Genomic DNA, 23,690 nt, shown 5'->3' with positions numbered 1-23,690 from the left:
GCGAAAAAAAAATTTCATTTTCCATAGAAACTTTGTTGGTCACGTGACTTTTACTATGGAAAATTATTATTTTTTTTCGCGAATTTCCGAATTCTGATTTCAGTTTCGGGCTTAGATATACCATGCTGCACATGTAGATTTCGGCTTAGTATACCAATTTTGCAACACCCTGTATAGCGTGGGACGCCCAGGTCAAATAGGCTGAGGTCACAATGCTGTGGCGCTCCTTTAGAGATGCCTATTACCAGAATTGAACGATTACAGGCTAATGAAATAGTATTGTAGCCCTCCTTCTGAGATACCTAAAAGCCCTTAAGGTAGAGCAAAGGTAGAGAGGTAGACCCTAAAAGCTTACATTCTCATAACGAAATACTCACAGGATTATTAATAACAGTCTGGAACAGTTCCCCGCCCTGTATGCTCCTGTCGAGCCGCTGCCTGCCTCCGGGGTACCGCTCTAGCAGCAGCGTGTGGGTGAACAGCCCGCACGTCTGCCGCGGCAGCACCATGACCCCTCGGTGGCGGAACCCGCGACGGAGCCTGGCGGTGGAAGGGTTTAGTTGAGGAGGACAATGAGGGAAAATAGGAGTTCAAATGAAAGGCATAATCATCAGGACGACCGGGTAGTGTAGTGGTTGGTAAGGCTGCTATGCCAATAGTTTAGTTATTAACCTCGTCCGGGGCAGAAACGTGTATGTGTAACATAGTTGAAAATGTTCCGAGAAGTAACGTTCATTTAATTGGATGCGTAAAATCAAAGGTACTTATTTTAAACACGTACCTACTGAACCAATATGTTTTGGTTTTTTTTTATTACATGTATGAATTTTATGGATTTACGCAGAACTGGCATAGTGAATTTAGTATTTAACTGTAGTGGATTTAGTATTAAACATTGCTTTGATACAGGATAGGACACAAATACTAGGTCATTCTAAATAGGATGTTCGGCCAGACACCACAAATAATACAACAGGTATTTAGGCCAGTACATATTAGACAATCTGTCTACATTGTAACTAAGTTGTACATTCGATACGACTATCGTACATTGTTGTGTAGTCGTGAGTGACTGTGTGTGTGTTTGCTTCAGCCCTAAACAAGGACTTGTTATTGTGTCAGCATAAATCCTCGTGTTACATTTGAACTTTGATGTGGATATCTCATATAAATAACTCGTAAACAGATAATCATTTTGTCTAGACAAATATAATAAATGGGAATTTATGTTTATACGTCCTTGTTTCTTGTAGAAACTAGGCGACGAAATGGAGAGTGATATAGGTTACGAGGAATGCGTAAATGCGTTTCATATCGGCAAATAGTGCTATTTTATTTTCCCCAGGGGTCACTTCACCGCGTATCTCTCGTAAAAACGCAACGTAAAAGCTAAGGCTCCGTCCCAGTCACTAGGCGCGCGTAACGCTGCAAATTGCGTACGGTCATATGCAGAGAAACCTGACCCCCCTCTCATAGTAACAATGCTTCTAAGAGAGGTAAGATTGGACAGAGGGGTCGTACCTACAATGAGCGCCAAACTAGCAAACTGTGAACACACTCGGCACACTTAACCGGTACACCGCTAACTTAGTCAGCGGTAAACAGTTAGCCTATTTGGGAACCTTAACATAGCTTTCCACTATCCAACTCACCTAGCCGGCCGCAGATGCGGGTACTCTTCCGTACTCGTCACCTTCACATCCCACACTTTCTTCCACGCCTCATACAACGGCTCATGCACCGGGTACACTCCGGAGTGGTGCGGAGAGACAGAGTAGCTCGAGTTGATGGGGATGCCGTGTTCCAGCGCGAACTGCTTGTTCAGCATCATCTCCGCCTCGAGCTGGGTCACGTTGCTGTAGAGGTGCGGCTGCTGGTGGTTCCACATGTGGCAGAACCTGGAGGGAGAACAGGGTTAGAAAGTGAAGGTTTGAGGGTAATAGGAATTAAGGTATTGGTTATAATTTGCTTAGTAAGTCATAAATGGACGGTTTTTTACTAAACAACATTAGTTATTACCCATTATACCATGGATCAAAAACCTTTCCAAAAAATAAAGTTTGGTAACTATGTTGTTTATGAAAAAAACACATTTTAACCCTAGCTAACTAGTAAATAGAAACACCTTCTCTAGAACAACACGAGCTGAGAGATAAGGTTAAACATTCCACGTTTTAAATAATAGAGATGAAAAGAAAGAACTCACATTGTTTTCAAAAAGGAGGGCGAATTTAACAAAAAGGGTAACATTTTCGCCACGCAACCTTTTGAGTCGCATGACCCGCGATGGGAAGAGGGTCGAAGCCGTGGAAGTGAAATTACACGCGTTTTAACACTTCGTTAAATCTGCGACTTAGGAACGGATGTTGTAACATTCAGTTTGTACTGACTAAAGTAATGAAGCGGGTTCGATTCCCGGATAGGGTTGGTAAGTTGATAATAGTTTTTTTTTACATTGAGAGGTATTTATTAGGTCTCAGGACTATCAGGTCTTAGATGTCAATAATGGTGATTGCAATGTGCCCACTCTCGATTATAATATGCTGTACAATATAACATATGTTGCTTACTTAGTAGATTATATTTTTATACCACCATTCTAAGGGGGCGCTGTATGCTGAAATACAGGTTATTTAACCTAGTTCAGCAACATATGAACCTGTAAGTTCTTGCTGTTATATAACTAGCATAACTAAGCCTAAGGAACAATTGTGAACTGTTTTTTGAAATAAATTATTATAATTATTAGAACAAGATCGAAGTGTTTATATTATGTTAAGTATGCATTATTATCTAAGCCAACTTGTCACGTAGCTCGTAAAGTCTTAATGTAGACAAATTGACTCCTTAATGAAATAATCGATAGTAGCGAAGTGATAAAATCTCAGTAACGACTTTGAGATATCTGCAAGTTAAATGAGAAGTCTTCGATCGACGCTCCGATCTTAGTTCCATTTGAGAGTGTTAATTATTACTAACTTATGAATACTTCATGACAGATTTGAAATTATCATTTGTCTGAAATCTGGAAATACTAATTCAGAAAGATTATTGTTACGCAATGCCTCGTAAAATATCTTCTAAATATGATATTATTTCGACAAAATGGATCACATTTCAAAATGATTCATCGTAACGTCAAGGGTGCGACCGCGGCATTTTCGCCGCTAAATTAAGATTCCTTCAGGAAGATTTCCACAATATTTTACATTGGTTTCCCCGGCAGCCTTAAATAAGTACACCTTTTGTTATGAATAAAAAAGCTGAGCTTTATAATACAGTCTCTCAGAAATTGGCTTCTTCTGTTCACAAGGTGAGAAATTTAAGATTTTGTTAAGAAATTATGAACATTTTCCTTTACAGATTTTGTATATGTACAACTTTTAATAGCCTTTGCGTTTTATTATTTTGCTTAGAAAAGAGCAGAGCTTTTACAACAAATAAATAACAATCTCAACAAATCTAAACCTAATAAATAATCACTTATGTAAATAACGGCGAGGCAAATTTGATTTATTTGATCAGATTTGCAGAGTCCTGAAAATTGGAAACCCTAAATGCTTTTAGATTAAATTAGACCCAGTCTGGACGTAGGTCCGTAAAAATCTATTTAGGCTAAACCCATATATAAAATGTATTTTTAAAATTTGAGATATGTGCTTTGTTAAGTTTGTTGCATATAAACGTAAACACAAAACCGTCGGGTCATATGGACTATATAATCTACATCTACAAACACGACCCAACATCCCATTGACCTGTACACAAAGAAAGAGACAGCCAAACCCATCCATTCAACCCACAGCACTCAAACAGAGATACCACCACTTACCACAACAGTTAGAAAGATATATAATCATCATCACTTACCAGTTAAACTGATGCGTGTGTTTAAGCAGCTCATCGTCCCCACAGTTCTCGGGCGCGGTGCCTCGGTGGAAGTACTTGGCGCTGAAGCCCAGGTTGAAGCGGAACCCTGGCACCAGCCGCTGAAGTGCTGCCTGGGACGCTAGTAGAGCCTTCACGTCTTCCACGTGCAGGCGGGTACCTGGGTCAATGAGGGTTGGTGGTTTAAAGTTATGAGGCGCAGTGTAGATAAGTCATTGGTGTGTAGGGACTGTAAGGTTATGGCAGGTTTATGATAGTCAATTAATTGATGACACTGCAAACTATACAACGAAAAAAAGGGATATTTTAAACAAAACTTTGGCAGTATAACTTAATTATAATTGTCTATGGTTTTGTTTACACGGCATTGCACTGCTAACCATATTTCATATCCACTTCAAAGTTAGCTTTGTCTCAATGTTTTGTAATTAGTTTAGAAACATTGGACCCTATGACTGTGCATTGTGCAACCATTAATTAAACATATACTGCGATAGTAAAAAATATGACATTGAAAACACTCACCTCTCTCCCCGACGAATATGTCGTCAATATCGACGAGTATCCACCGCTCGAGGCTCAAGCTAAGCTGGCCATGGCTCAGATAACTTAACGCATCAAGGAACAACAGGCGGTGCAGCCAGAACTGTAGACCCGAGCCGAACAGCACGCGCTGCACGCCGTCCAGCCGGCCGTGGTCCTGGATGACCGTGGCCAGTGGACTGCGTTCTTCTGGTGGACGAAATTTAATACATTTAGTTGGAATAGAATATGAATAATAGGCCAGGTGGGGAGCCTGTCATGTCTTGGGCGGATGTCTCTGTCTTAGTGGCGCTTCACTTCGTCCCTTTGTTCTCCAGCGAGATTAGGAATAAATTGTAGTAGTAGAATATGGATAAGCATAATCAAAGAATAGTCGTTCACTGTTGGACATAGGTCACTTTCAAGGACCGCAACAACACGCTGAAAAAAGACCTACCTATGGTATTTTCATGAATGTAACTGATCCTGTATGCCGAGTTTTAAGTTTGAGTATTAATATAATTGATATATTACTAGCGTAATTATTATATAGGTACAAATCAACCAAATTATACACAGTGGGACAAATGATAGAAAATGTAGGTATGCAACTGAATGAAAACGCATAATTTTTCAGTTGTTATATAACTTAACATTATTAACAATTACACACATCACATCAGAATAATGCAATTTCACATTTCAGTTGGTTGGTAATAGGTTGATATGTGGTGAGAAACATTTGGATCTCGATTTGTGTTACTCGTGTGATAATGATTCCGGACCACATGGTAAAAACTAATTTAATTATACACGTTATATGCGTATAGTGTAGTTTTCTGTTCCTGGTTAAATAAAGATAAGCGTTTGTTATCACTCAGCTATCGTGTGTGAAACAAAACAAACTATTAGTAATAATTATTAATTTCGTAGGTTACAAAGAAATTATAGAATTTGTTCCAGATTCTCAGAAACACAGTGGGCCGCATATTGTTGACCTATTTTGTTCATTTGAAGTAAACCAACCATATTATTATATTTGGCGCAACTCACCGGAAACGTCTTTATTAATGACTGTCTAATGGTTACTCGGAATTCTTTTCGACTTACCGACAAACATTGAATTACACTACTTTGTTTGTTAATAGGCAATGGATGTTTCGAACTATCAACAGTTTCATAAATAATCCATATTAAATCTGCAAGTAATACAGGTATTCAAATTTGAAACATATCGTAGCACCGGTGATGCTGTGACTAGACTATTTAGTATTCATCAAGAAATGCTAAGAGAGGATTCAGAGTGCACCGATTCCGCAATAGACGAATAGCAATCGAGCAGCATACTAGGACTTGTGCACGGGCGAATGACGTTGCATAGTTTGAACGGCCCATCTGCGTGGAGACCTAAAAGTGTCTTCTGTGCGTTTCGGAGCGAACTAATGCCGAAATTGCTCGAACAGACGCATTCCGCCCGCACCTCACTGCTGACTTCCATGGGACTTCAAAAGCGCTTACTGGTATAAAAATTAAGTAACTCATGGCCTATGGTACTGACCAGTGATCCCGTACTCGGCCTGCATGAGCGCCCAGGCGACGGGCTCGTACGTGGAGCTGTTGGCGCGGAACACGGTCCAGTGGTCGCCGGGCAGCGCGCCCCACGCCGTCTCGCCGGCGCGCGACAGCCGCAGCACCGGGGACGCGGGGTTCAGGGTTGCGTCCTGGTGGAGGAGTTTATTTTATTAGTTCAGTTATAGATAAAGGTGAGGCTACAGGGTAGAAATCTCTCTGAGTGATGTAACAACTGCACTTTGTACTGTCTGCTGCAACCTCAGCACTCTTGGCAGTTACTGACAACTAATGTAACGGCTTATCATTATAACAACAGTGCCTAAGGCCAGTGCAGTCTCATTTTTGTCTCTGATACGCTAATGATAGCTAAATATAGGTATGAACTTCTAGAACTGATTATAGGCCTCAAGAAAGTATATAACGTTTAATCTGAGATTCTTAATTTTTTCAAATTGATGTAACGTAGTTTATTTACATCTAAGGCATCAGCACGTGGTATAAACTTTACGACTATTATCGCTGCCAAGCTGACAAATAGAATGGTAGGACGGCATTATAAATCCTCAACGGATCCTAACCCGCTCACCTTCAGCCTCAAATTAGTATGCATAAACAGCGGGAAGAGATATCGGAACGAAATCCTTACAACATCTAAAGCTGACTTCAACCAACTCACCTTCAACCTCAGATTGGTGTGCATAAACAGCGGGAACCCCTTCAACTGTGCACCGACCAGCGTCTCCTCGGCCGGTGTCGCAAACCCGACGACTCCGACCGAGTACTCGCGGCAGTATTTGTCCAGCAGCTCGCGGTTCCACTTGTCCATGCTCGCGTACTTGGACAGAGACTCGAACACTATGACGCCGTAGCGGCCCTTGTCCAGCGTGGTGAGGACCGGGAGACTCTTGCCGGCCACTTCGAGTTTGTATCTGTGGGGGGGAGGAGAGGGTTCAATGTTTGTTTGTCGGCAAGTTAGGTACTTCAAGTCTATTTGGTCTCGTCTTTAAAGTCATATCATAAAGCAATACCAGTAGTGACCATACGCAGCTGAGGAGTGACGGATCTACGGCTGGACAGCTGAATAATCAGGACTAATATCGGTGTGAGTTTCATCCTGAGACGAGTGGCCGTCATCAGCCATATGATATTCATTTTGGGCTAGTTAGGCTAGGCTTTAGGATTTATCTACGTATGTATAGTTCACTTGAATTAAGTATACACTTGCATTCTTTATAACCTTTTAACTTAACATCTTGGTGTAGCTAATCCGGTGCTTAGTTTGGCTAAAGGAGGCAACGTCCCGGATTATCCGGCTCCGGGTGTAATAACGGATAGTGAAGGATATCAGGCCGCATCAACTATTCACCGCTCATCCGGGCAGGAAAACAGCATTCGCAATGAAACCGCTTTGAGCCGACGTCGGTTTATTATCGCGCTGTACGGGTAATCGAATTGGGCAACTGTTAACTCGAATTGGTACTGCGAGATCAGAGATAAAAACCAAATTAAATAATCTAGTTAAAATGGAAATTAACAAACAAGGACTGCCGGAAAATAGGTGTGCGGACGAAACGGCAAAAAACACGTGTAGATTTTCACGTCTGAAGTGGTTTGTAGCATAAATCTATTTAAGTTTACAGCGGGCTATTTCAGCTTCAGAGGCAAAAGAGTACTGACTCTCCAGGGCATTTATGAGTCGAACCATCAAAACTTTGTAAAATGCTGAATGTTTGTTAAAAAACAAACAGTCGAAGCGATCCATCGCCGTACGGTATCTTTGAATAATAGCTACGTTTTTAAAAGTTTCCATTTGTTAAAGGACGGAATGTATCCAATTCTACAAATGGGTCACGCGTGTTCAATTTTACAATATTTACAGCACAAACTCAATATAACGTTGCTTTAAAATACGTATTGGTGCGTTGATTAATGACGGCCACGTAAAATAAACTAGACCCGTCACGTTTTGTTTAAAAATGGCTGCCGGTGGATATCCACTACTGAATTTATTGTGTAAACGAAGTTTTGCATAAAGGACAACACATAAATAAACTCTAAAACAGCTTTCCACTACAATTCTTACTTAGCATTAGAATAATCTTTATTTAGTAAAACAAGCTCGGGGATTGTAAGATATTACTTTCATGTAGGTGCATGTACGGGGCATAAAATAGAACGTCGCCGAAGGGTTCCAATAACGACAAAGGAGAAGTAGTTGCGAGCGAGAGCCGCGTACAAAGACGACGTATAAATAAATAGTGTATGCCGCTCGCAGGTAAGTTGTACTGCAAATAAGTTGGGATCGATATGGCAGCGCAAGCAGACCCTTGGCCCGCCTCGCTGCACGCGCCGCCGCCGCCGCCGCCGCCGCTCTAATACATACTGAACCCACCCACCACACCATTCAACAGGGAAATTGGACCAGTTTTGAAATTCAAATATTCTGCTGTATGTTTTGTATCCGCGTTCGCTGCCGCTCTACAGAATCATTTTCATTCCCTGAAGCCAAATGCTACGGGACGTTTTAAAATAGCGTTTCAATATTGATACTGAGAATGCCCTTCGTGCTCGTTTCACGTCTAAACATTTCCGAACGAAAATTTCAGCAGCATTTAAAATGACTGGCAATATCAAAGATGACGGCAGTGCGGAAAATGTTTTCTATTTTGGAGGCAGGTACTTTTATTGACCATTCCAATCAAGAGCAGGCCGCTTTATCAATATCGCTATTAGACCTACATTTCAATTTGACGGGCTTTGAGCTGGAATGCAGGTCTCTCGAAAGCGGAAACGGGAAATGTACCGAGCGATAGGGAGGAGAAGGGAAGTAGCTGGCGTGAAAGTATTGCAAGGCCAACGTTCATTTTGTGCGAGTTACGGGCTGTTTCAATTTGGCAGTGGGAGAGCACTACAGGCGCAACGGCGAATCGCAACTTGCAAATAGCAATTTACCTTGTCGTCGCGAGTTGGCTGCGTCCCTGCAACCTACGAGGAGCCATTTAATAACTTTTTTCAGCGGAATAGCTTTTAAATGACTCCAGCCGTGGCATTGTGCAGCATCATTTGGGTTGCGCTGATTTGTTTCTAATTGCTTTAATTAGAGGGCTGTCGGGAAACAGGTGAGCGGTGGGTTTAAATGTGAGCGTGCGGAACGACGTACTTATCCGTGATCCATGCGGCGCGGCGCGGGCTAGCGGGCTAATTCGTGATAAGGGAGCGAGTTCAATTATACTGGGGCAATGTCACGCGCCCCCCCCGCGCCCCCCGCGGCCCCGAGATATCACTCGACGGTTATCGTAAAGGGTCCCGGGAGCCGGCGACGCTTGGCGGGAACGACTGCGCTGACTTACACCGCCGATGCTGTTCAAGGAAGCATTAAAGGAAACTTTGCGACAGTTATAATCAATAATTCCGGCGACATTTCGCGTCTCAAAAAGTTGTGGAGTGGCGTAAAAATTCATTACGCTACTAAATTGCGTGACCCCGACGGAGTTCCGACGTCGTAAAATGTTAATATTAAATTCATTCATAAAGCTGGGATGTCTCACTAGGCGGCTGAAGAATTAACGTCTTGCGAAATCGGATATATAACTAACTACAGAAACTTCCACATCGAGAATGAACTATAACATAATATGTACAAGCGAATGCAATTCGAATCCTATATCCTAGCATCGCTGGCGCCGTCTTTAATCCGAGCAAGGAATGCGATTAGAGACGTACATTAATATAGTGCTCCCACGGTGTAAATTAAGCAGAGCAGCGCTAAACAATTCGCAAGAGCGCAATTGATGGCGTTTTGGCAGCCCTCGATATGAACTTGCCTGGAGAACATTCCGAAGACGCTCGAAGCACCAAACTACATTACATTCTGCTGGCAGGAATTGCACCCAAGTATTGCACTTGCAAACTAATGTTGTGTGCTAAATGACTCGCGTGATTAGTACGATGCCACTTTTCAATGTGCACGGAAATTAGTACTTGCAAATTAAAAACGCAGTCTATATACGTATCTCTACATAATTTATATTAGTTAGGGTACAGTTAACTGTGAGTATAGCGATTAAAACAGTAATTACTCGAGAGAAATAAAAATACGATCGATTCGTTGGCCGTAAAAATGAAAAATACATCCCAGTAAAATATTGCAGTCAGATGGGGGCGATTTGTGCAACTATGATGACTAAAACGAAGCGATCGACGGGCGATTAATTTAATCGGGCACGTTAAACGACGAGTTTACGACCTGAGTGGGTCATAAAAGCGACCAACTTTACACTGACGAGGGCTAAGCTAAGCAATCGAACAAAACAATCCAGAAGAGGTGCGATGTCCCAACACGGCCTGTTAAAATAATTAGGGCAAACTGTGTACTAATTTCGCTTAACGTAATTAAGTCGTTTTGACATAAACGGGCCAAATGGAGTGTACGGAGACTATGGAATAAGGAGGGAGAGGGGGACTAATGACACTACTGCAGCAACTAAGCGACACCGCAACGACTTGCTTCTTAAAGTAAGACGACACGGGGCTCGCACCTCCCGACTTCCGACCCTATACTTATCAGGCGCTCCGCACGTCGAGTTGCCGTTGTTGCGAGTATGCTAAGTAATCGCCCCACTTTCTTACTGATTCGGGATTGCGCGAACTGGGTCACACTCTGTATTCATTCGATGTTGATTCATCGCGACGGCGGCGGTGCCTAGTGGTTGTTCAGAGTCGTGAGTCATTACTGGATGTTACTATAATGTGCGTCATATTATACAGAGTGTTGCAAAAGTGCTATAGTAGGCTGAAAAGGTCTGGTTGTAGTGGTCATTCCGAACAAACTTAACTTTTGTTCTACAAAATTTTGAAAAATTAAACTTCCTATTCATAAAATTATGATTATCATTACAGTAGGTATATTTTATAAAATTTAAACAAGAACAAGATTAATAATATCTATAACATTTTTGTTAACTTTGTACAACCTCTCAGAAATCCAGCGTTATTCTTGTTTGTAAACACACCAGACGTGGTTTTATATTTAGAGCGGGAAAATATATATGTAGCTGAAACTGTTTTCATAACATAAACAGTGAGGGAGTACGTTGGAAACTATTCCCTTTTGGGAGTGACTGTTTCGCGTCCAATTCTCAAATTACATTAGCACACGAATTAATCATAAGTCATAAGTTGTTGCCGTTAATAAAGATTAAGGAATGGTAGGATTATGTTAGCTGGCATGTGTGGATTGAAGAATTTTGGCAAGTTGTGTGTTGTATACCGACAACATGTAGGTTTTTGGACAAGTTTTTTTTATGCACGTGCCAGATACAAAATGTAAGTATGTACTATGTACCCATAGTCATGTCATGACTAATCACTGAAATCGTAGTCGAGGTAACTTGCAAGCGAGCCACCTGCTTTTGTACAAACGTACCGAGGTACGTAAAAAGTAGATGCAGATTTATACCCGTGTTATTTTTTCTATAAATTACGAGAATACTAATATTTTGTAATTATTATAGCGATATACCTAACTGTAGTTAGTATTAAGCAGATACCTGCTAGTGACATTAAATATTCCTGTAAAAATTTTGTGTTGTCGCGTGTTAAACTGAAAATCTGCTGTGGATTGCAATTTTCTACTTTTATTTTAATGAACCATCTTTTACTTAAAAAAAAGCGTTGGTACAAAAAAGTAATTAATGGTTCATTAATAGATGGAGACAAATTTTCTCGTTAGCTGGCGCAAGTTGAACAAAATGGCTTGGTACTGTCTTGCTTCCTATTTTACTTTTTGTTAGAAGCGGAGAAGTGAGACTTTTTAAATTATAGACACACCTTGGAATGGCGGTTGACTATCCTAAGATAAACGGGGGCTTGAAATTCTTACCAATCACTTAGTACCCGGTACTTTTATCGTTAAATTCTAAATGCCTTTCATATAATTTTTATACTATGATTAAGTTATCATCTTAATGTTAATGTCTTAATCTTACTCTTTTTATACTTAGGCCTGTGTTTGTGTAACTACACATTAACACAGGCCTAACTAGAAAAAGAGTAAGATTGAGTAGAAAACTATCATGTAATGTTTCTTTTTAAACTCTCCATAATTTCGAACATAAAACACCACAAACAGCGAAGCGAACGAAGAGGTTATGATTCTGACCTCTATGTAAGCATTTAAACGTACCTATGTCGGAAGTAATTCAGGAAGCATACTCTACCACGGGAAGCGCAGGTTAAAAGATAGTGATCTGGATTCACCGTGGCCCGCAGACAAAACCCCTCGCTGGGCACCTACGGGCGAATTAATGAACCTCAAGACCTGACTAGGCACTTTTCATACACGCCATCGCTGCATCTATGAGAATTTCCGTACGACCAACATATATGTAGGTAGAGTAGGTACTGGGTGAGGGTGAAACGATTATGTAAGCAATTTTTATTCGCCTTGGGCTTCCACATGTCTCCACCGTGTTGGTGGCACTGTAAAAAACCTATGAACGGCTGCATTTTCATATCAATCAAGTCGCTTTCGGGATCGAATTAAAACTTATTGTGTGGTGTGTTTATTTCTTAGCTATAATGCGATGACATAGCTAACTACCGATAATCACGTTAAACACATAATATCCTGATTTGGGAGAGGGTCACAATCATCACACGAGAAACAAGTAAGTCGTAATATGAATCATTTTAGATAACGTTAATAATCTGAAAAACATTCAGCAGATAAATAAAGCCGCATTTTGTCTCGTAGGTAATATATTACAAAGAGTTACACACGTAATCCTGACGTAATCCCCTCATATACTAAGGCATACGAAGGTATATGTAGCAGCACCTTAATTATTAACAAGTATGTAAATACGTAAACACTAAGGATTTATTACGCGTGTTAGCTAGGTATAATACACTAAAAAAGATTTACAGGTCCATAAATAAGAGGACTTGTAAAACAGAGTTCATATACATTTCCTTATAGCTCCACCTTGCTTTAGCCATAAAAACTTTTTAACTCTTCAGTATTTCGCAAAAGTAAAACTTGCTTATGCTTTTATGCAGGATTCATGTTTTAAGCATAAAAAGCTAAAAGATAGTTGAAAAACAAAGATTTTACAAAAACAACTTCACAAGATGGTTATAGCTTTCTGTTTGAATGTTTACGAAACGTTCACATTTGCTCTCGATTCCACATATTTTTCAGCGTAATACTAATAAATACTAGTACTTATATATATAAATGAATATGAAATCACGTTGTAGCACATTAAGGTTAACGATCCCATTGACTTTATGTAGTTTTCAAGGTAGGCATCGCGTGTTCCCCGTCCTATAACATTTCGTCGCTGTTAGTTCTCGACTCAGTACCTACCCCATGGCGAATATGAGAAATAACCAGATTACACACATGATACGGACGACATTCATTTACATAACCATTTTCTTTATGTGCTATTTACCTACAAATTGCGCTGTTACGGTAATGTTATGCTTATTTGGTTAAAAATTACACTCAGGTCGAAGGGAAACCTTGGCAGTGACCCGGCGGACGGGAAAATCCTCTCGTATTGTTAGAATTCTTTCCACGAAAATCAATTGAAATTTTCTATCAAGTGTTACTGCTTCCCGCCTTTTACGACAGGGTCTGGGCGACATCATGGCCGCCGGTTGGCATTCAAAATATTTGATTTGTATTTGTGAACAATCGTATCGATCCACTTTCATTAAAGGTCTCCCATAGAGACGGATATTTATTCGCATTTCTGCTCGGGATCAAAGGAATCGACCCAAGGGATTACAATATGGCAATAAATCCCTCAGCAAACGTGGACCTATTGATCAAAGTTGGGAAGTTACAAAGGTAAATATATAGAAATTAGCGTACAAATTCAAATTGGAGTCAATTAGTTGATATTAGCTGGAGGCTATGCGGTTTCATTTAGCCGAAAGCCACATTATTACGGAAATATTGGATAATTGGTAATATAGACGTGCTCAAAATGGGTATTAGGAGACCTCTCTGAATAATTGATTTACGCTAATGAATCTGAGTGAAGTAGGTAAGTGTGTGTATGATGTGCGAACGCAGGGGTGATGGGACTTTTTCAGTTTTAACACTTACGACAAAACAAATGTCACCCAAAAAAGTTTAACCTAGGGAAACCATTAAGTATACTTTGTAATTTCTTACGCTGACTCAGTTTGAATAAAAAAATAACCCCTCTTCTTTTACCCATTGCAAAGTTTGCGTTGCCGGCCTCTGCTACCTATTGACTGGATTGAAAGTGATAAAAAGTAAGCAGAGTAAATAAATCCCCGGTCTGCCGGCCGAGGCGTGCGCTTGTCAAACATTTCAGAAACAAGCGCGCTCTCGCCCGGGAAAACAGATTTTTCGCCCGGTCTCGAGCAAAAAGTGCCTGCATGAAGCGCGGGAAAGATGAAGGAGGTGACAGATAGGGGGGAACCCCCCCATCCGGGTTGCAGCCGACCGGGACCGAAGACATGGATTAACAAGGACTTCAGTCACTAATACATTTTAAAGTATTTCAGGGAGTAAAAGAAGCAGAGCGATGCTAATCCTACTTTTATATTAAATTGATATTTGGTAATCTAGTGCACTACATCAACAAACTACAGCATTTTTTAAATATTAAAACATTTACTTGAATTTGACTGAAAATATAGCTCACTTTAATATAATTTGCGTAAAACATGCTGTAGATTGATATTCTTATGTTAACAGAGCTCATGTTTACTAGGGATCTCTCTCTATCATCATAACAAGAGGCCGTAGGCCACAAGTGAAAGCGGCCGCAACCCCGTGCGAGACGCGTCAACTTGCCCGCATATTAGCTGTCAACAAGCAAAACCGATCGGCGCGGGCGAACGACCAAATAAAACAAAACACGCTCGGGAACGTTTTCAATAATACTCCTTCGCTTGAGCTTCGCCCAATTTGTTCTGCTGTGTGTGTGTGTGTGTGTGTGTGTGTGTGTGTGTGTAACCGCTGATAGCTAATGGATGTGTGGCTTGATGCGATTTAATGGCTAGTTCCAACAACGTATAGTTGCATTTTTATGCCAAAGCTTTCAAGGAAATTTAACAGTACATTTATAACAGACGGTTGGCGCCGCAGTTATTGCAATGAATATAATAAACAAATACATAATAGTACAATGTTTCAGAACGCATTCGTAAGTTGGGACTCAAAATAATTGGCTTTCTGCGGATTTGGCTCACAATTTATGCAAGTGGCATTTAATCAAATTAATGGTTAGGAAAATGACTGAAACAGAATAGTAAATTCCAAATAATATAAATGGACTCTAACTTTCTAAAGCAAACTGTTAGCCTTATCAAATCATATAAGTTCTAAAGCTACTGAAAACTAATGTCCAGAGCTAGATACAGAAACAACATGTAACGCAACATACTCATCGTCGTAAATGAAAAATCAGGTAACTTTTTTTTAGAAAACATAAATGTACTGTTTTTTTGCCAATGACATGTCATTAGGAAGTGAAAGAACGTAAAAAAAATATCAGCCTAAATTGCGCTCATTTGTTCCGTAACAAACCAAACGAAATGTGTAAGAAAAAAACAACATGGCTGAAAAAAAACAGCAGACACGCACTTGAGCGCTTCTTTAAACTGAACGCACTTTATGTAGCGGAACGATAAAGGAAAAGAAACAGAAAGGGGACTGTTTATTGAACAAATACAAAAGAAAATGAAACACTGTCGGTATCTATCTCACGAGCCGAACGTCGGTATATTTATTGGATTAACACCGGGAGTCGATCATCCGAGCGCTACATCTCACACCAAATGTGCTTACTATAGCTTGTGTTGTGAGACTTTGTCGGTAGGTCGCTTTCTTTACACTCTATACAGATCGGAATATTATCAGTTTGAGAAATATATCAAACATAAAATCAACCAATATATATTTATATATACTGGGAAGATGACAATTTCAGACTATAATAAAAGTTGCTGGGAGTAAATAAACATAGAGTAAATAAACCTGACAAGGGGAACGCAGTGACGTTCCCCTTGTCAGTATACAGTTACAGTTTCTTCTCATTGCCAATGCGTGTTACATTGTACGTTAACACTGTAAACGTACAATGTAACACGCATTGGCAATGAGAAGAAACTGTAACTGTAACCGAGTAGATATGCACTTTTATCTCGTCGCAGCAAAAGTATTTTCCCGACAACAACAAAAATGCCTGTACACAGAATAGTGGATTCAGGGACCGGCAAAGGATCCAAGATGAGAGCTCTACAATTCCTCTTCTTTCCGTTGAGTAGCGTCCGGCCTTTCTCTACGATGCACAACCTACATTAATATACATCGGGTAGGTACGCACAGTACGCAGGGTACTTAAATGACAAGACTCATAGCTATTGTTCAATGTTTTAATATTTATGAGACCGATATACAATTTGTTCTTGATTTAAAAGGTAGGGAAATGTGATTTAAAGACGTAGTACCTACCTGCTACTTAATTTAATTAATACATTGTGATTGTTTTGAGGTATTATTATATTTATTTACGAGGTTTTAGCGGAGCATTTTAGACGGTGAAAAAAGTTGGTAAAGTACTACATAGACTTACTGCCAGTTTCTATAACTCTATCTATCCATAACTGGTAGTTACTTTCATACGATTTTGACAGATTGTTACTTTTGATTTGTCAAAATCGTATGAAAGTACATAGACTTACTGCCAGTTTCTATAACTCTATCTATCCATAACTGGTAGTTACTTTCATACGATTTTGACAGATTGTTACTTTTGATTATGTCAAAATCGTATGAAAGTATCCATAACTGGTAGTTACCAGTTATGGATAGATAGAGTTATAGAAACTGGCAGTTAGGCTACATTTTAACCCATTGAAAGCTAAGCGAAAGGAATACCATTAATTCCATTCCGCAGCCTATACTCTCGCTATAAATACAACAGAAGACACTCACACCTATTAGGTCGGAATGTGCATGATAGATGCATCGTCGATAGACATCAGGTGTCGGCATAATCAGCGGTATAATAGGGCATTCCCGTCACGACGCGGGTTGACGCGACACGCGACGGTACCATCGCACTCTCTATGCCGATGAGGCTTCACAACACCGTTCACCGTAACATGTCCATATAAGTCACTAACATGCAGTGCCAGCGGCCGCTACACGGATTCCTTGTCGACGTCGACAAATTCGTTTAATGCGCGTGTCACCGATCACAGCGCCGTATTTATGGCGAATCACGATATAGTATGTAAGTTTATTTAAGTCGATAGCGAACTCGTGTAGCGGCAGGGGGTAAAATATCCTGAAAATAAAACTTCTGACAGATATAGTTGAATAGGTATTTTTTTAGCTTTTATATGACAATTAATTGATTTTTAAACGCCATTCATTATGTAAAATATTTACTATATTACTAGCCTACTGAAAACTAGATCAGAATTTGTGAAATAAGCTACAAGAGTTATTATACTACTTATACAATAATGTGAATAAGGGTGCTGTTAAGGAACATTTTATGTTGAACATAGTATACACGGGTCGATCACACCTGCAGGTATAATCTTGCACTCGTTGTGCAATCAATCAGTATATACGGTTAGAGTCGTACATATATAAATATATAGACTTTTGGAGTGCGCAAGGTAAAACATCTGCAAAGCTACTTATGAAGCTAACTGAAGATAGGGGGTGATAAAATGTTACTATTTTTTTCGCTTTATTAGGCTGACATGAATTATTGGTCTTAATAATTTATAACTAATCTTTTCAACAGGCCTACTAATGAGCAATGTGGATAAGGTTTTCCATTAAACTGTATTATTTATATGAAAACAAAATGTAGCCAGGTAAGTATAAGAAGTGTATGCTAGACATAGATTACTATGTAGTCTAGACGTAATCATAAGCATCCTGTTTGCTAGATAATCGGAGACCATTAATATACGAGGTACGATGTGAATAAATATTCAACATTGCAGAATATTTTACAGTGTTTTTGTGCAGTTATAAAGTTTATAATGCATAGGTAGGTTCTTGTTTATAAAACACATCGACTGCATGTGTCTCATATATGATGTCAGCCGATGCTAGATCTCGAAGACAGATAATAAGCGTTTTACATAATCGTGCGACGGAGCGTTTTATCGAAAGCTGACAGTATATAACTTGCATAATGTTAATGTCAAGTCTGTATCGGAAAATATGCATCGTTTATGTTAGATTATTTTTCAGTTTGATCTGTTAAGATTAGAGCTGAATTGGGATATGACATATGTTTGTAAGCACATACTGTGTGTTGCAAAACTGGCAAGTTAAGCGGAAAGAGAAGAAAAACAGTTGTTCGAAATGACGAGCGGAGTCACTTCATTTCGGGTAACAATACCAATTCTGCAACACCATGTGACAACCTCGCCCAGGAAATTCATTAATAGGTAATTAAAATAGGTAAGTAAATGAAACTATTGAGAGTTTAAACCTCTTGCCTAAATACATTGACGCCTTGCTCTACCTATAGTGCGAGCTAATTTTCCTGAAATAAAGAAGCTCGCCACTATAGGTAGAGCAAGAGCAAGAGTAATTTTCCTAAAATATTTCTGAAATAATCATTATGTGTGGATTGACTAGCCATTAAGCCACCCAAGTTCACGCCAGAAAGCCAGGGGACAACCTAAGTTACTTATGACTTCCCGGAGAGACCCAGGAGATCCGATCTTTTCAGGTGCTTCCCCTAAAATTGTTTAATATCCAAACCGTCGACTCACCGTATCCTATTAGCCACCAGCAGCTCGGCTATATCGCGGCCGAGGCGCGAGTAGGCCGACTCCACGATGACCAGCACCTTGGCGTCGATGCGCAGGCGCGCGGCCGAGCGGTGGTCCCGTGCCGCCCCGCGGGCAGGCGCCAGTAGCGAGCACTGGGAGAGCGGGCGCGGGATGCGGTCGCGCCACACCAGGCTGGATGGGAGAAAACATATTATAAACACGCACTCACGCCTTGTACTAATGTACTCCCTTGCGGGGTAGGCAGAGGTGCATTGCTGCACCCACTTTTCGCCAGAGTGTTATGTTAGTCCCAATGTAATAGGGGGCGGGCCTATTGCCATTTAACGGGCACATCCAAGACCCGAGAACAAATATCTGTGTTTAAACAAATATATTATACAGATGTAAAAAAAGCTGTGGGAATTTAAAGGAGTTCTTTTCCCAGCAGTGGGAAAGTATATAAACGACGAAAAAAAAACTGTCATAACCATTTTGGAAAAGGCCTCTGTCACAGGGATGAATGGGATAGAAAATTTGGAAGGAAATACAGGGTGACTTTTTAGTCAGTAACGAAATTGTAATATAACATTCCTTGGTTAAAAATATAACTTACGTGTATTTTCTTTCAGTACCTTTCAGTACTAAAATTATAAGATATTGGCACTCAAAGTTTTCTCCAGAAAACCAAGACTCATGGTCACCGTGCGCGAGTAGCGCGAGTAGCGCGTCTGGCCACGCCCACTTGCCCGCGAATCCTAACTAAGCGAAAGTAATTGTGTCTGTCTGTTACTCTTTCACGCCCAAAACTACTGAACGGATTTGAATGAAATTTGGTATACAGATGGTCTCGTTCTTGAAAAAGAACATAGGCTACTTTTTATCGCGGAATTCCCACACGAAAACTATTTAAGGCGAAGCCATGCTCGCGGGAACAGCTAGTTTCAAATAAATTCATAAGTTGCTCAATGATTTTCCCCATACTTTCAAGGGGTTAGAACCGTCAAATTGCAATAAAAAATCCAAATCCAAGGGGACCTTACCGCAACACCGTAATTAGCACACACTTCCTCAATCACTGTAAGTGATGGACAATTGATGAAGGATCAAATTGTTCGAAGTGGAGTCCCTTCTACACATCTACACAAAGTATGGCACGTCACAACACTTTCAACTCATTGTATTTTAATTTATTTAACACCACAATGTAATTTTTCACTTCCTCGAAAGCGACAATTATCTTATTTCTGAGGTCTGCGAGATTTTGGGACTCTTCAACATACCTACTCCTACTCTTGGTTAGAATACATTTAGCACACACACACAAACACAACACAAGTCGGCCCGGGGTGCGCGCGCGTCGAAAGAAAAAAGGTTTTTGAGCAAACAGAGACACGTGTGACGCGGCGGTGCGCAGGCGACTGACGTCAGATCGATGACGCATTACCCATTAGCGGCGGCATCCTTTGCAAAATGAAGCTCCGCCCCTTTCTCACGCTAAACGAGAGTTTATTGGTTTATGGCGGCAATAAGGTCTAATTTCGGCTTTGTTTGTATCGTGAGAAACCTATCGCTTTTAACTTTTATTGCTCAGTGACTCAGTGACCATATTTTACCAATATTTCGGGATACAAAAAAAATAAATCATGAAAAATTTACCTACTAATTTTTTCATTGAAATCGACTCTATTGTACATACCTAACTCATGGAAAAAATTTCGTTAATGACTAAAAAGTCACCCTGTATACAAGTGTCTCCTATTCTTGGCAATGTATTGCGAATAGTAATTAAGATAGGTGGTGTGGAACAGAACGCAAATATACCGCGCCACCTCACCGTAAATGTTACTGATAGGTACAGTTCTAAATAAATGGGTTACCAAATAATGATTGAACAATGTTTTTTTCTTCATTCTTCAAAGTAAGACAAGATAGTAATCTGTACGTACCTATTTATACTTATTAAAAAATGTTACACGAACAAAACCAAATTGATAACCAAACGAATTTCAGCGGCAAAAGTTTAACTAACCCAAATAATTACACGGAGGGCTGTAAAGACTTGAAAATCAAAGGCAAGTTAACTTTGCTTATCTGTAAATATCAATCAAAGGGTGTCAGAGTAACGGCTTTCCGCGGAAGTTTCGACCACATCAAAGAGCCATTAGGGTTATCTCAATAGCGCAAAATAAATAAAAGCCTACGGATCTGCGGGATATCCCGTCAGAGGGCGCCCTTCTCAGTGAAATGAAACACCGAATTTTGTCGTCAATCTTTTCCTGGTGAAATTTTATCTTCGGGCCGTGTTTTTTTTCTGGGTTCTTACTAGAGTAAATATTAATCAATTTGCTAAAATATCTGTATATCTTGAGCAGGTAAAACCAGAAAAAAATGAAAACACTTGTACTGAAAGTATTTTGAAAAACCTCATGCAGTTTTATAAAATTAAGTAATTCACATAGTACCTACTGAAAATAGATCTCACCGAAGAGACCTTATAGATCAACTACCTAGAAGCGCCTTCGGTCCCTTGATGACCAGCCGCTCCAAATCAATGGCGTCGACGTTGAAAGGGTCAACAAATTCACTTACCTAGGGGGAGTAGTCAGGGTGTCCACTCTGAATGCTTAAAAAAATTCCCTGACTTTTCCCTGACTTTCCATGACCATTTCAGAAAATTTCCCTGACCAGAGAGCAAAATAAAAACCCAACTTAAGTAATTTGAAGACGAAAGCCTGAAGTTTTGCTTTCATTTCTTTGACAATTATTGAAATATCGACTGCGTAAAATATTTATACAGGGGGCTGCAAGTATACTAAGCTGAAAGGACGTGATTCAGAAGAGGTCATTCTAAACAAAATTTTAACTGGAAAAAAGGAGGAGGTTCACAATTTTTTATGTATGTTCACTGATTACTCCGCCATTTAGGGACCGATTTTCATAATATTTTTTTTTATGTAATGAACTCAGGGGTGGGACCTTAGGGTAGGAAAAAGAGTATAAAATAGGGTTTTATTTTCATTTTAACCGATTCTAATAAAATTTAGAACGTAAATAAACCTAGTTCTCAAAAAATATTATGATGATGACCTGGAGCTGATCTGATGATGGAAACGGAAGGCAGTCATGGAAACTCATCAACGGTATAACAACTACCTCATGCCTAAAGGCTTGAATGATTCGTATTTACACTAGTAGGACTTATTGGTATCATTTTGCATCTTAGATTAATTGATTGTCAATTATTGCAAATACACCAAAAACAATAAAATTATAATTTCATGTTTACACCAATTAGTTCTATGTGACAGTACCTAAGCAGGTACGATGACAATGTGCTTAATGTGAAGAAAAGAATATTTCGCCGTAAACGTGTGTTTCTTGTATTTGCGACAATGTGTACGTAGTATTAAGTTGGTTTAGTATAGATAAATACTTAAAAAGACATACAATTCAAATTGCGAGCGGTGGTAGCTCAGTCGGGTAAGCGCCCGCTTCTCACGCCAGAGATGCGGGTTCGAATCCCGGCGCTGACATGTACCAATGAGTTCTTTTCTGAATTTAAGTACAATGTATACCATCGCTCTTACGGTGAAGGAAAACATCGTGAGAAAACCTGCATATTTAGATTTAGCACATCTAGATATGTGAACCCACCAACCCGCAGTGGACCAGCGTTGTGGGAAATGGTCCAAGCTTAGGAAGGCAGTTTAGACCTTGGGGATATGCACAACGGTTCCATTCGAGAGAGCCAGGTGCAGGTACTGACACCCCCACAGAGAATAGAATAGACATACAAAATTTGGAAAGCCCAGCGGCATTCACTGGTTTTTATTGCATAAAAGACCAGTTTTAACTGTTTGAAGCTCACTTTATGGTTGATCTAGTAGGTTTTAAAAGTACGTCTTCCGAAAACCATGATTTTGTTCAGAAAATGTGTGAGGAAGGAAGCAGGCAGACACAAACTTTTTCTTTTTAGTATAAAACTTGTACCAGGGTTATTAGTAATCTAATGACTTGTCTGTCACTAGGACATCGAAACCGAAAAACAAAAAAAGTATTTGTTTGTGCGATCGCATTAAAATTTCACACTAAATAGGTGCCGCGCCGAGACGACGACAGTCTTAAAACGTTGTTTATATATAATTATATAATTTATTTATTTCAGACAATTTGTCCATATAAAAACACGGTTTACAACACTTACATTAATTGGCGATTTTTTTTTTCATTTTCCATAGAAACTTTGTTGGTCATGTGACTTAATATGGAAAAAAAAATGTTTTTTCGTGAATTTCCAAATTCTGATTTCAGTTTCGGGCTTAGATATGCTGCACATGTAGGTTTCGGCTTAGTATACCAATTTTGCAACACCCTGCATATTGGACATCATTATACCATTCAAACCTCTGAACTGAGACAGAGATCTACTCGTAGCTAATCTTTTAAAATTCCTACCACATATTTTTGCATCTTAGTCATATTTTATTAAATCACCATACTGTATGTAATAGTATGGATCAGTAAAAAATATTTGGAAACTAAACGAGATTTTATTTTATGCTTTATGTATTTTACGTCTAAAATAATAACATTAAATACTAATATTTTTACAAAAATATGCTTGAATAGTATTTTTTCCCTGACTTTCCAGATGGCCCATCAATTTCACTGACTTTCCCTGACCACCTTGAGCTTCCCTGACTTTTCCCTGACTTTCCCTGACTTTCCAGATAGTGGACACCCTGGTAGTAGATCCAACTGGTGGGACATACTTGGACATAGAGAGTCGTCTGAACAAGGCAAGAGGCGCGTTTGCCCAGTTGAAACCAGTGTGGAGCTCCAGCGTCATCACCCGGCGAACAAAAGTGAGGATTTTCGAGTCTAACGTGAAGTCAGTCTTGTTATACGGT

The 23,690-nt window shown here is 39.8% G+C and overlaps 1 protein-coding gene across 1 annotated transcript in view; it reads right to left on the bottom strand.

Annotated features, from left to right (window-relative positions):
* LOC105391393 (bifunctional heparan sulfate N-deacetylase/N-sulfotransferase) overlaps positions 1–23,690 on the bottom strand; it is a 95,477-nt gene that overhangs the window by 12,820 nt on the left and 58,967 nt on the right. Inside the window, exons 3-9 of the mRNA XM_048629326.1 lie at positions 18,781–18,972; positions 6,659–6,911; positions 5,969–6,131; positions 4,414–4,617; positions 3,871–4,048; positions 1,653–1,898; positions 378–540 (exon numbers count right to left, since the gene is read on the bottom strand). Coding sequence (XP_048485283.1) covers positions 378–540; positions 1,653–1,898; positions 3,871–4,048; positions 4,414–4,617; positions 5,969–6,131; positions 6,659–6,911; positions 18,781–18,972 — 1,399 coding nt within the window. The remainder of the gene's footprint in view (positions 1–377; positions 541–1,652; positions 1,899–3,870; positions 4,049–4,413; positions 4,618–5,968; positions 6,132–6,658; positions 6,912–18,780; positions 18,973–23,690) is intronic.

The sequence above is a fragment of the Plutella xylostella genome, chromosome 22 (genome assembly GCF_932276165.1).
Source record: "Plutella xylostella chromosome 22, ilPluXylo3.1, whole genome shotgun sequence".
NCBI classification, from domain to species: domain Eukaryota; kingdom Metazoa; phylum Arthropoda; class Insecta; order Lepidoptera; family Plutellidae; genus Plutella; species Plutella xylostella.
The sequence above is the reverse complement of the archived record's forward strand: the minus strand, read 5'-3'. Positions and strand labels throughout refer to the sequence as shown.